The following is a 12,565-nucleotide window of genomic DNA, read 5'->3' as shown; positions in this document are numbered from 1 at the left end:
TTAAAGAAGTTGAAGATGAAATTGTCAGGGATATGCGTAAAAAATGCAAAGGCTGAATGGCCATACCACGGTGCAATAAACTTGTTCGTTGACCTTCACCATCCACGTCTTTATTAGACCTATACATAGCTAGCAGCTGAAGTTGGCTGAACCCGGCAAGCGAGACATGCTTGTAGCAGCAGCTAGTTGTACCTGACACTGAGTAAAAGTAACAGTTTTATAAATAGCAGGAATATTTTCCTGATGGATACTTGTATTGTAGAGTCGCGTGAAACAGGTATTGCCGGCAAATTTTCAATGGGTTCTCTTTGATTTCATGATGCCAATTTTAATTTAATGGCTATTAAACCTACGGAAATAAATCGTTATTGTACAGCTGCAAAAAAATATGGCATAGGCATAACTATTTTGAAGCCATTGTTCGGCGTTGGCATAAAGACAAAAGATAGTCTAAAAATGCATAAGAAAGGCATTCATGTGTTTTTACGAAGCACTTTTTAAGCCTGATATTAAACTTCTTAAAGGAAAAAGTGGGGGGGTCGTCTTGGATTAGGAGAAATACGGTATATTCTACTCTAATTTCATTAAATAAATGAACCCTTTGAGGGTCCAGTTATATTTCCACTTGCATCTCCTGCAGATCAAATTTAAAATCAGGCAAAACTGCACAGATATCTATTTTATACGAAGCTACATACAAGGTAAAACACATCCGCCATTTTCCCACAGACTTACGACAAATGTAACCTTAAAGTATGGTCAGACCAGGACTGATATAGAACCTGAACTACATATTAGCAGTCTCAGACAGTCTGAGAGAGACCAGTCCAAAGGTTCTCCAGTCTGCCCAAACTAATTTTGAATAAATAAATTTTAAAAATTACCTGAAAAAGAAAACATATAGTAACAGAATTATACTTGAAAAGAAAAGAAAACAAATAGAATTACATTTCGTTCTTGAAAGGACATCATCAGATTCTATCAAATCACACTCATATTTGGAAATGTATAAACATTTCGTGTTTATTTCTGCTTAAATCCTAAAAGAACTTGAAGTATGGAACTTCCTAATGAAGTCTTCACTTCTTTCCACTCTAGTAATTTTCCACTGTCTGTCTTCTTGTTTTGCTGACAGGTTAGTACGGGGGATTTAAGCATGCTGTGGCGTCAAGCAGCAGAGTTCCATCTGCGAGGTGGGGAACCTGCGGTAGCTGCCAACAGTCTCGAGGAACTGCTCCGTCAAAATCCCAAGGACAAGAAAACGTTAGCTCAATTGGTTGTTGCTTATGCCCAGGTAATCATCTATCCATACCTTGCTTGCTGTCTAACAGTAACCACCACTCTACGCTTTTATCCCCTCTCCATCTAATCCTCATTTTACTGAATTGATTTGTTGTAGTTTGACCCTGCTAAGGCCCAAAGCTTGAGTAAACAGCTACCTCCCCTGGACTTGGATCAAAAGACTGATGTGGCAGCGCTAGAGACCACCAACTGGATGATGGGCAGCAAAATGATTAAAAAGGCTGCCAAGGTAGAGCCTTCTCCAGGAGGGAAACCTGAGTAAGTCATCATCAACATCAATTTCCCTTTTCCAGCTCAAGCTGGATTGGGATGTTAATGGTACTTTTCTATCCTACCACCATGCTGGTCCTCAGCTGTGTTCCAGTCCAGGTTCCTTCTCCTTATACTGTTCTTCATTGAGTCCTGGTGTACCTCTTGTACTCCTTCTGTCAGTCTTTGCCTCCATCATCTCCTTTGATGTCCTTTCTTCTTCCATCTTCCCAACATATCCAGATTCCTGTCTTTCCTTTCATACTTCTCAACCCGATGAATGCTAAGCCCGCCTATAGACAGGCTGATTGATAAACTTAACCATAATAGGTATTTATTTGATCCCTGTATTGACTTGTCTGGATCTATTAAAGAAACTATTTAAAATAGTGTATGTTGGGTACACCTTGTCATTATACTTTTAATGATTAAAATTATTTATTTTGTCATACAGTTTTCATCACTGATAAATAGAATGGATATTTTTCCTGAAACATGTATGGTAAAATAAAGAATTTGACAAGGTGGACCCAACCTAAACTATTTTTAATAGATACAGACGGGCTGATGTGGCTGCTCCAGCACTGCTATAGACAGTGCACGAGAACTTTAATGTTTTTAGTTTCCCGGTTCACTCTCGAGTGCAGATTTGATCTCTGGCACGTTCTGCCATCTGTTGGGCATTATGTAGAACTAATTGATCATGGCGTATAGCTTCGGGAAGTAACTTGAAGACCTTTATTTAGACATTTGTGGAGTTTATCTGTGATGTAAACAAGCATGGCGGAACAACAACCTAGTTGCTCTCGCAGCGATGTTATTTTGGATCAAAGAATCTTTCAGTTACCATATTTACTCACATATTAGACCCTTTTTTTTCCCCACTTTTACAGCCAGAAAAAAGTAAAAGGGGTGCAATATGCGATAACCTCAAATTTTGTGCAGTGAACGCATGACTTCTAGGCTATAAAGAGCTATAAATTGTACATGTAAACATTCTACACCAATAAATGGTGAACACGACTTTTAGGCCTACATATAAATATCCATAGACATGATATAGGCTTTTGGGCTTATGCCGTGTCAAGAAAATAAGGTTAAAAATCTTTACGTTTCGCGGAGAACTGTGCTCTGCATCATCAGAAGAAAATTTCGACTATCCACGAGAAAGGCTTCTTAAACAATGAGCTTTTGATTTTAGACGTTATAATAGAAGTGGAAATGCTACGTTCATTCATCACCAGATGGCTCCCTCGACACAGTACAGTGCTAGCGTTCAAAGTAGAAGCTGACGGAACCATCATAATCAGTCTAAGAGGGTCACAACATGTGTAAGTAACATAACATTGACAGATGTATGACGTTGACACAAGCCTGGAATGAAACATCTGGCGATGAGGAACGTACGAATTTGGAAAACACAGAGAAGAAATAACAACAGGGAAGGGAACTACTTACGTAAAACCTTGATGGCTGGCAACCAGGTATTACTTAATTGATAGCCAGTGTTCCTGTTGAAATTGTTAGGATTTCTACATATTTCCACAGCTTGCCATATAATCCTGGACCTGTAGTGTCTGGTGTGGGTAAGAGCTCGGGCATCTTGGAAGATGACATCGTGACCCGACGATAGAGCATGCTCAGCTATTGCTGATTTGTCCGGCTGGTTGAGACGAATATTATGTTCATCTTCCTTGATACGGGTCCAATGGACCGGCATGTTTGGCCGATGTATACCCTACCGTAAGTACAGGGAATTTTGTATACCCCAGGATGTAAAAGTGGAGAAAATTTGTCCTTGGTTTTATCCAGACTGTGAGCAATTTTAGTGGCGGTGTTGTGAAGGACCTTGGCAATTCGATCTGTGGTGTTGTGAATGTAAAGCAAGTCGGCAGTTCACTTCTTCCTTCTGTGAGCTTTGCTAGGTCGTTTCTCTGGGATGCAGGGTTCTATGAATCTGCAAATCGCTGTAACCATTACCCTTGAATGTGACTTTGAGCGTGTCCATCTCCACCTGGATATTTGATGGCTCACAAATTCGTCTCGCCCTCTTGGCGAGTGATATGATATGATGTTGGCGAGTGTCGTGAGAATGCTTTCTTTTTGTGCTGGATGGTGGTGAGAATCTACATGAAGATAGCGATTTGCGTGGGTAGGCTTACGATAGACGGTATGTCCTAAGGAGCCGTCTTGTTTCTTTCTTACTAGAACATCCATCCGACTCCATCTCCATAGTGAATTTAATTGAAGGATGTTGCTGATTTAGGTGGTTGAGAAAGAGATGAAGTTTCTCAGGACCTTCTGCCCAGACCACAGATGCATCATCAACATATCATAGGTTTGACGGGCACCGTAGCAATAGCCTCCTCCTCGAAATGCTCCATAAAGAAATTAGCCACTACGGGCAAAAGTGGACTTCCCATAGCCACTCCGCCCATCTGTTCATAAAACTTCCCACCACACAAGAAATAGCTGGAAGTCATGCAGTGGTAAAATAGCTTAGTAATGTCCTCAGGGAACAGGTGTTCAATGAGAGACATGACCAAGTCAATTGGCACTTTAGTGAACAAGGATTCCACATTGAAACTCACCAAAAGTGCATTAGGTTGAAGGATTATGGTTGACAAGTTGTTGACGAAATACCAAGATTCCCTGACGTATGATTCAGTACGTCTTATGTGCGGCTGAAGCAATTTTTGTAGGTATTTAGCCAGAGCATACGTAGGAGAAGCTATCGTACTAACAATAGGTCTGAGGGGAACATCATCCTTATGGATCTTAGGTAGTCCATATAATCTAGGTGGCACTGCATCCCTGGAGGGACAGATGTTTAGCCACCTCTTTTGGAATTGAAGATTGCCTTAAGAACTTCATGGTGGCGTTGGCCACTCGAGTGGTGCTGTCACGTTAGCTTAGTCTGTAAACAGGCTCTGACAACATAGCCAAGATCTTATTCTTATACTCGTCAGTGTCCATTACCACTGTAGCATCACCCTTATCAGCTGAGAGAATGGTCAGTTCAGAATCATACACTTATCAGCTGAGAGAATGGTCAGTTCAGAATCATGTCTAAGTTCCTTCAGAGCTCTTGTTAAATTGGGCGCGGGTACAACAGCGGACCTTATAAGTCTCACACATTTCTTTCTTAACTCCTCAGCCTCATCCGTAGGTAGTTTGTGGATGGCTGCCTCAACAGAGGTAATTAACTCCTCAGTGGGAATTTTAGAGGGAGCGACAGCGAAACAACCCTCACCTCACCATCTCGTCCAGGGTGAACTTGAACTATCCTACCCCTAGGTCACTCTAGACGAGGGATATTGTCCTCAATTAACAGCACCAAAGAATCAACATCAATACGTCTATTGGTACCGTGCTACTTGACACGTTTTTGCAATTCCTGCAAGTATTCTCGCTGCCATCTCTGCCACAACAACTGCCAAATTTTCTGCAAATGCTGCCAACATGACAAGCGGTTATCGGGTTCTCTCAACAAATCCCTTTGCACGGGTTGCACGATCGAGTCACTTAGAAGAAAATGTGCTGGTGTTAGGACTTCTAAGTCATTTGGATCATTTGACAAGAGAGTAAGGGGACGTGTATTTAATACAGCCTCAATATCACACAGAATAGTGTAGGTCATTTGGATCATTTGGCAAGGGAGTAAGGGGACTTGAATTTAATACAGCCTCAATATCACACAGAATAGTGTAAGTTTCCTCGAAGGTTAGCATACGTCCCTGTGTTTCAGTTAGTAAATGTCTTTTCATCATCTTTACAGCTGCTTCTCACAATCCCCCAAAGTGGGGTGACCAGGGAGGAATGAAACTTCACTCTATCTGCTGCTGAGCGAGTGAGGGGGTATTGGTCATTGACCCCTTTTGTGAAAAGGACTGGATATCTTGTAGTGCGTTGGCTGCTCCAATGAAATTCTACCCATTATCAGAGAAAAGCTGCTTGCACAAATCTCTTCTTGCCGTAAAGCGTTGCAGTGTAACTAAGAAAGCTTTGGTTGTTAGCTCCGACACCAACACCAAATGCACTGCTTTGGTACTGAAGCATGTAAATACAGCTACGTAACTCTTGTAAGTATGAATGTGGCCTCTTCTGTGGCTTTCTCGTACGGATATCGGACCCGCATAGTCCACTCCTGTGATAACAAAGGGTCGAACAACTAAACTGACTTTTTTTTTTTTGTAAATCCGCCATGCGTACCTCTGGAACTGTAGGATGGTAACTAAAGCACTTCAGACACCTCTTGACAATCCTTTGCACTTCTCTTCTGCTACTGATAGGCCAATATCGTTGTTGAGTTTCATGCAGCAGTTGCTCTGGGGGACAATGCTTCAGACGACGATGTTCATTTTCCATGATAATTCTGGTGATGTGATGATTTGCTGGTAGAAGCACAGGATGTCTCTGTTCTGATGTTAGCTTTGAAAAACGAAGCCTTCCTCCAACCTTAATCAATCCGTCACTATCCAGAAATGGACCAAGTGACTTTAGAGAACTCTTCTCTGGGAGGTCTTAATTATTAATTAAGCAATGTAGTACTTGAGGGAATGTTTCTGATTGTGTCCATCTGACTACCTGTTTCTCTGCTTTACAAGTTCCTTGTATTTCTAGTGAACGTTTTTTTCCTTTTTGGCGGTTTGAGTTTGCAATTGTAAATTAATCTTTGAAAATATGCTACTATATGGTAGAATTTATTCAGTAGAATGCTAGTTGATGTTGCTGTCGACATAACTGCTGTGACCTTCAGCTCTGGTAATTCTGTTTCAAATTCTTCTGAATGCTCTGGTTGTTGACATTGCGTGCGAAGCCAAGAAGGTCCACTCCACCAAAGTGTTTTGTCTTCGAGTTCTGCTGAAGTAATTCCTCTTGAGGGAAGATCAGCTGGATCTTCAGTCGAAGGAACATGCTTCCAAGTGGTTGCATCAGTGGCTTCTTGAATCTTTGCAATCCTGTTTGCCACAAATGTCTTCAGCAGCATTGGCTCAGTGTTGATCCATCCCAAAACAATTGTACTGTCACTCCATAATCTGAACTGACCAATTTTTTCTTCCAAAGCACTCACTGTTGTTTTGACAAGTTGTGCAAGAAGAAGGGCTGCCTCCAATTCAAATCTTGGCAACAAAATTGTTTTTAAAGTAGCTACTTTCTTCTTCATCCAAAGTAAATTGGAAATGTAAAGACTACTTTGCGTTTCACAAACTGCATAAATTCAGGCTCCGAAAGCCCTCTCTGAAGTATTACTAAATCCAAACAAATCAAAAGAACCAGAGCAATTTCCAGGATTTATGTTTCTCATAATTCTGATGTTGTTTAGTCTTTCTAATGACGTATAGCAAACCAAACCCCATGGCACTACAGCCCTTGAAGGGCCTTGGCCTACCAAGCGACTGCTGCTAAGACCGAAGGCCTGCAGATTACGAGGTGTCGTGTGGTCAGCACGACGAATCCTCTCGACCGTTATTTTTGGCTTTCTAGACCAGGGCCGCTCTCTTAACGTCAGATAGCTCCTCAATTCTAATCACGTAGGCTGTGTGGACCTCGAACCAGCCCTCAGGTCCAGGTAAAAATCCCTGACCTGGCCGGGAATCGAACCTGGGACCTCCAGGTAAGAGGCAAGCATGCTACCCCTACACCACGGGGCCAGCAATGATGTATAGCACTCATTCCAAATCTGAAGGTGCTCTGGGCACAATGGCTGATCCCATTCAAATCCATCCACCTATAAATGCTGCATCAACAACTTCCCCTTTGATCAGTACTGGACCCACGAGTCCTAGTGGATCAAAAATTTGTGCGATTTTGTAGGCAACTTCTCTTTTGGATCTTGGTGAGTGCTTTGCCAGCTCAGCTCGAAACTGAAGGCAATCTTGTGCCGAGTCCCAAAGGAGTCCAAGAGTCTTACTAGCTTCACCTTTGTCTAAAACCACTAAAGTCCCTACGTCGCTTTTATTCTCAAAATCCTGCAAGATCTGCTTGCTCTTCAACCTCCGTGCCAGGCAGGCATCAGTTTTTGAAAATGAGACAAAGTCTCTCATAGTGCATTGGTACTGCCGGTGGCTCCAAGTAGCCTACGCAGTGGCCTCCACGGTATGCACTAGCCATGCGTCTTGGTGGGTGTGCTATTTACCAACTGATGAGCCCAACTTGCCACACTGGGGCGAAATGCTGGCAGCTGGGAATGAGTTAGCTGGAAAATTTATAATGTCCAATAACGGACCAACTATATTGGTATTATAAATTTACTAATTCAGAACAAATATTTCAGGTTCCCTATGGGAATCAACATATTTATCATGTATTGAACATCTCAGGTTGAGAGCCGTGCTGTTGGGCGCCAATGTTTTTTATTGATTTGGTAGTAAAGCGACTTGATGCCTTCAATACTTTATTGCATTTGATATGTTTTCCTTATGCAATATTACAACTTGATGACGAACATGACTGTTGCATGCGTAACAATTTTTTAACAATACAAAAATCATCCAACCAATCAAAAATAGGCTCGGAAAGTGCCAACTTCAATTAATGAAATAAATTTATAAAAATGAAAAGTCTCTTCATAACATAAGCGTTGCAAAATTTTCTTACTAATAAGCGTGGTATACAGATTGTATTACTAATACTGCACTTATACACTCGTTCCAAGCCGTAGGAATCTCTTCCTGCTGTTCACTGGCATATTGCATCACATTCACTGTCTTTATAATTGCTTTCGCTGGTTATCTAGCAGCAAAAACTTTCGAGAAGCTACGTGGTAGCACGAATAGAGTAGAATGTCAATATTCAAATAATCAAGATCAGAACAGTAATGCACTGAGCTCAATAGCTGCAGCCATTAAGTGCAATTATTATCCAGTATTCGGGAGATAGCGGGTTCGAACCACACTGTCAGCAGCCCTGAAGAGGGTTTTTGCGTGGTTTCCCATTTTTGCACCAGGCAAGTGCTGGGGCTGTACCTTATTTAAAGCCACGGGTGTTTCCTGCCCACTCCTAGCCTTTTCCTGTCCTATCATTTGCCATAAGATCTATCTGTGTTGATGCAACATAAAGTAACTTGGAGGGGAAGAATAAAAGACCAGTAATACCCATGTTTCAGTGGTATATTTTTCTCATTGGTAGTCCTGTGAGAACTTTAAGTTCGCAAGATATAGAACCACCTCTTGGATATTTCATTAGGTCATTTCTGACTGTGTTAACGACAGTTCAAGCATACTCCTTCATACGTCTATATTTCATTTTAAAACTTCAGTCCTCTAGGAGAAATGGGTCACTCCTTCTCTTAGTGTTTTATTTTACAAACATTTCCAGCCTCCATAACCCCTGAATCTTCTATATCTTCTATGTTAGAAATATTATGGAGATCATTATTTTCCATTCTTTCAATGTGTGCTTAACCCTTTGACTTATTATTTTTTGGAAAAAATTGAGCCCTTACATACCATTTAATTGTTTATTTTATGGAAATACAGACAAATATATACACGGATGTTACACACATATAAACAACATTTTTTTTGCATTCCACCCTACGTTTATGGTTTGGAGAAGTCCTCTTATGTATGGAACACTAAAAAAATATGTGTCAACATACAAAACAACCTCACATTTGAGGTACTCTAAGGAGGTATCCTTGCACAATCCCCTGTTGCACCATTCTGCATCGACTGGATAACTGTAATTTCTTCTGAGTTAGAGCCGTTTTTGATGAGGTGGTAGCGAGTATGTTGACCATGAGGTGTCCAGTGTATATTACCAGTGTAAGAGAATTTTGGTAAATATACAAGATATTTACAGATATATGCATTGGTTCCTTTTGTTACATGATCCCAGAATTGTAGGGAATTAGTTGACCATTTACAGTTTTGTTAGCTTATCTTCTGAGCTTCTCTTTACCACAGAGTAAGACCGCTGCCATATTAGTTTACAAATAACATGTAGTGAGGTGCATTTTTCCTTATTTCAGGAGCGAGTTACCATTTATGATTAAAAAAATGAAGTTCAGGTAGTTCCTGACATCTGTTGGTTACATTTGAAAACTTATAGAACAAACCTTGCTGGCTCGGTAACCATATAGAACAAAACTTGCTGGCTCGGTAACCATAAATATGCATCTGTAGATAGTCCATGTGCCAAGCCCCTGTAGTAGCTCAGGCTGCAGCGCGTCGGCCTCTCACCGCTGGGTTCCGTGGTTCAAATCCCAGTCACTCCACGTGAGATTTGTGCTGGACAAAGCGGAGGCGGGACAGGTTTTTCTCCAGGTACTCCGGTTTTCCCTGTCATCTTTCATTCCAGCAACACTCCATTATAATTTCATTTCATCTCTCAGTCATTAATCATTGCCCCAGAAGAGTGCGACAGGCCTCGGCAGCCGGCACACTTCCTATCCTCGCCACAAGATGGGGGCTTCATTCATTCCATCCCTGACCCGGTCATTGACTGGAAAACAGGTTTTGGGTTTTCATTTTCAGGTAGTCCAGGTGCGCAGACGGAAATGTCTGTCAAAGTATGGCATGAGGTTAATGGATATTGATTCCCATAGGAAACCTGCAATATTTGTCGTGAATGAGTTAATTCTAAATTCCAGTATAATTAGTCCATTATTGTACAATTTAAATTTTCCAGCTAACTCAACATTGAGGCAAAACTCTGGCAAATAATTATACACAGATCACTTGTTTCTTTTTGGTCACTCGCTGCTATACAGCACTTATATAAAGAGTCTGGTCTGTATAAACAATTCAATGAATAACTGTAACAGATGTATATACAGAACACTCATACACGGTTTATTTGTAACAAATTGCATCTAAACCATGTATAAACCTGGCATAAAAGTCATACACTGTTTGTTAGTAAGTGTGTTAAACATCTAGTGAATAAACTTGTATGACCTCATTGATGGAATTGCAATACCTAATACAGCTTGTATCTGAGAAAGTTGCAAAGAAATAATCACTGAATGTACAGCCCTTTTCATTTGCTATTTAGTGGCAATGCTCTCCCCAAACGTTTTCGTCAGCCAGGTGGCAGGAACGAGCAGCCGGTTGGGGAATGCTACATAAAAAAATGAATATGAAAAATTTCAATTTGTTCCTCTCAGGGCATTAACAACATCAGGCAGGTAAACATTAACTGCAAAATTGAACTATTTTTGTGTCATTATTACAAACATGACATAACAGAGTATTTTGAACTCCTAGAGTTCTACTGCCCGTTCATAATCATGTGACATCAGGGTTTACCACTCGGTTGCTTGGGTTTGCGACGTCATACAGAATCGAGTGCTCGCGTGCGATTCCACGCTAATCCAGACACCACCCGTGCATGACACCATCTGATAGTCAAGCTTTACACTTCAACTTCGATGTAATTAATGCAGATATGCTGACAAAAATTATAATTTATCATTTAAATAAACAGTTTTACAGCATTTACATGTTAATTTGGAGGATCCAGTGACTCAAATGCATATTAACATTATGTAACTAGCACATACTTAGGTTACATTAGCTGGGCAGACTGTAAAAGCGGCAGGGCTGTGCACCCATTAAAAAGGTCCTACTGAGTGGGGTTATGATTTCTCATTACCTTTGTCTCTTCGTACCAATATAGCAAAAAGCAGGAATTTTTGACCTCTAGATTAAAGCTGCTTAAAGATCCAGCCATGCTTTTCATATACTATTTCACTTCAGTTACTGTGTAGAAACTATGTGAGCTGACTTTGCCACACTCAGCTAACTTGCAAGATCTTACAATTTGTGTTTTTCTGAATACTAACCTTGTTAAATATTTTCCAGCACACCAGGAGATGAACTAATCCAAAAGAAGAAGGCTAAACGTAAGCGCAAGGGCAAACTGCCAAAGAACTTTGATCCAAACATTCCTCCAGATCCCGAGCGATGGTTGCCGCGACATGAAAGAACGGGCTATCGTAAGAAAAAGGATCGTCGCAATAAGGATGTCGGAAAAGGCACTCAGGGAGCTGCTACTGGGGCCAGCGATATGTAGTAAGTACACACACACATATTGTTCTTAAAGCTATTTACTTTCATTAGAGATTACTGTATACTGTTGAGCTCTCAAATGCACAAAGTGTGATTAATCTTCAACAACTCTTTTGTTTCATTATGGAGTCCAGTACTCCATAGGTACTGTAAGTTATAAGTAGAGACAGGAAATTGCCTATTTGCCTATTTTATTCCTGTGGTCAGAAACGTAGGCTTTTGAGATATAAATCCGTTTCAGGTTCCTTTAAACTAGATTTAGTTGGTTTTATTGTGCCTATAAATGCCTATTTCAGGGGTTTGTGCCTGTTTGGAGTATAATTGCCTATTCTATGCCTATTTGATGCCTTTTAAATATATTTTAAAGAAGCCGGTTTTCCTCCAATGCATTATATTGCAACTGATGCGCTCTTCTCGTTTCTCAAGATCTGTTTACCCCACAAACAAAAATGGGAATTTTTAGAAGTCACCAGAAATAGTCCTTGGGAAATTTCCATCAGAAGAGACAAGAAACAATTTGACCTCGAAGCCTTCAACCCCTCCAACATTCTAAGACATATGCGAGAACCAATCAACGTCGGACCCCTATACCTCCTTCTCGATGTGAACTGTTGTACACGTACGCTTTATCTTCAAAACGTGTTGCGATTTATTGTGAAGAAGAAGGGTGTCTGTGGCAATACCCGAAGAAAAATCATCGGGCGATTTGGATGTGCGCTTAGGGGCGCGCAGCTGTGAGCTTGCATCCGGGAGATAGTGGGTTCGAGCCCCACTGTCGGCAGCCCTGAGGACGGTTTTCTGTGGTTTCCCATTTTCACACCAGGCAAATGCTGAGGCTGTACCTTAATTAAGGCCACGGTCGCTTCCTTCCCACTTCTAGACCTTTCCCATCCCATCGTCCCCATAAGACTTATCTGTGTCGGCGTGACGTAAAAAATGTAATTGCAAAGAAAAATCGTCGGAAGTCCTGGCTGAAGCGGTGGATCACAGGGGATCCC

At 41.1% G+C, this 12,565-nt stretch overlaps 1 protein-coding gene across 1 annotated transcript in view; it reads left to right on the top strand.

Annotated features, from left to right (window-relative positions):
• The window catches only part of Srp72 (signal recognition particle 72), a 126,023-nt gene that overhangs the window by 89,667 nt on the left and 23,791 nt on the right, over positions 1-12,565 (top strand). Inside the window, exons 9-11 of the mRNA XM_067146409.2 lie at positions 1,136-1,294; positions 1,400-1,560; positions 11,361-11,570. Of these exons, the coding sequence (XP_067002510.2) occupies positions 1,136-1,294; positions 1,400-1,560; positions 11,361-11,570 (530 nt within the window). The remainder of the gene's footprint in view (positions 1-1,135; positions 1,295-1,399; positions 1,561-11,360; positions 11,571-12,565) is intronic.

This window comes from Anabrus simplex, chromosome 1 (genome assembly GCF_040414725.1).
Source record: "Anabrus simplex isolate iqAnaSimp1 chromosome 1, ASM4041472v1, whole genome shotgun sequence".
NCBI lineage: Eukaryota > Metazoa > Arthropoda > Insecta > Orthoptera > Tettigoniidae > Anabrus > Anabrus simplex.
The sequence above is the reverse complement of the archived record's forward strand: the minus strand, read 5'-3'. Positions and strand labels throughout refer to the sequence as shown.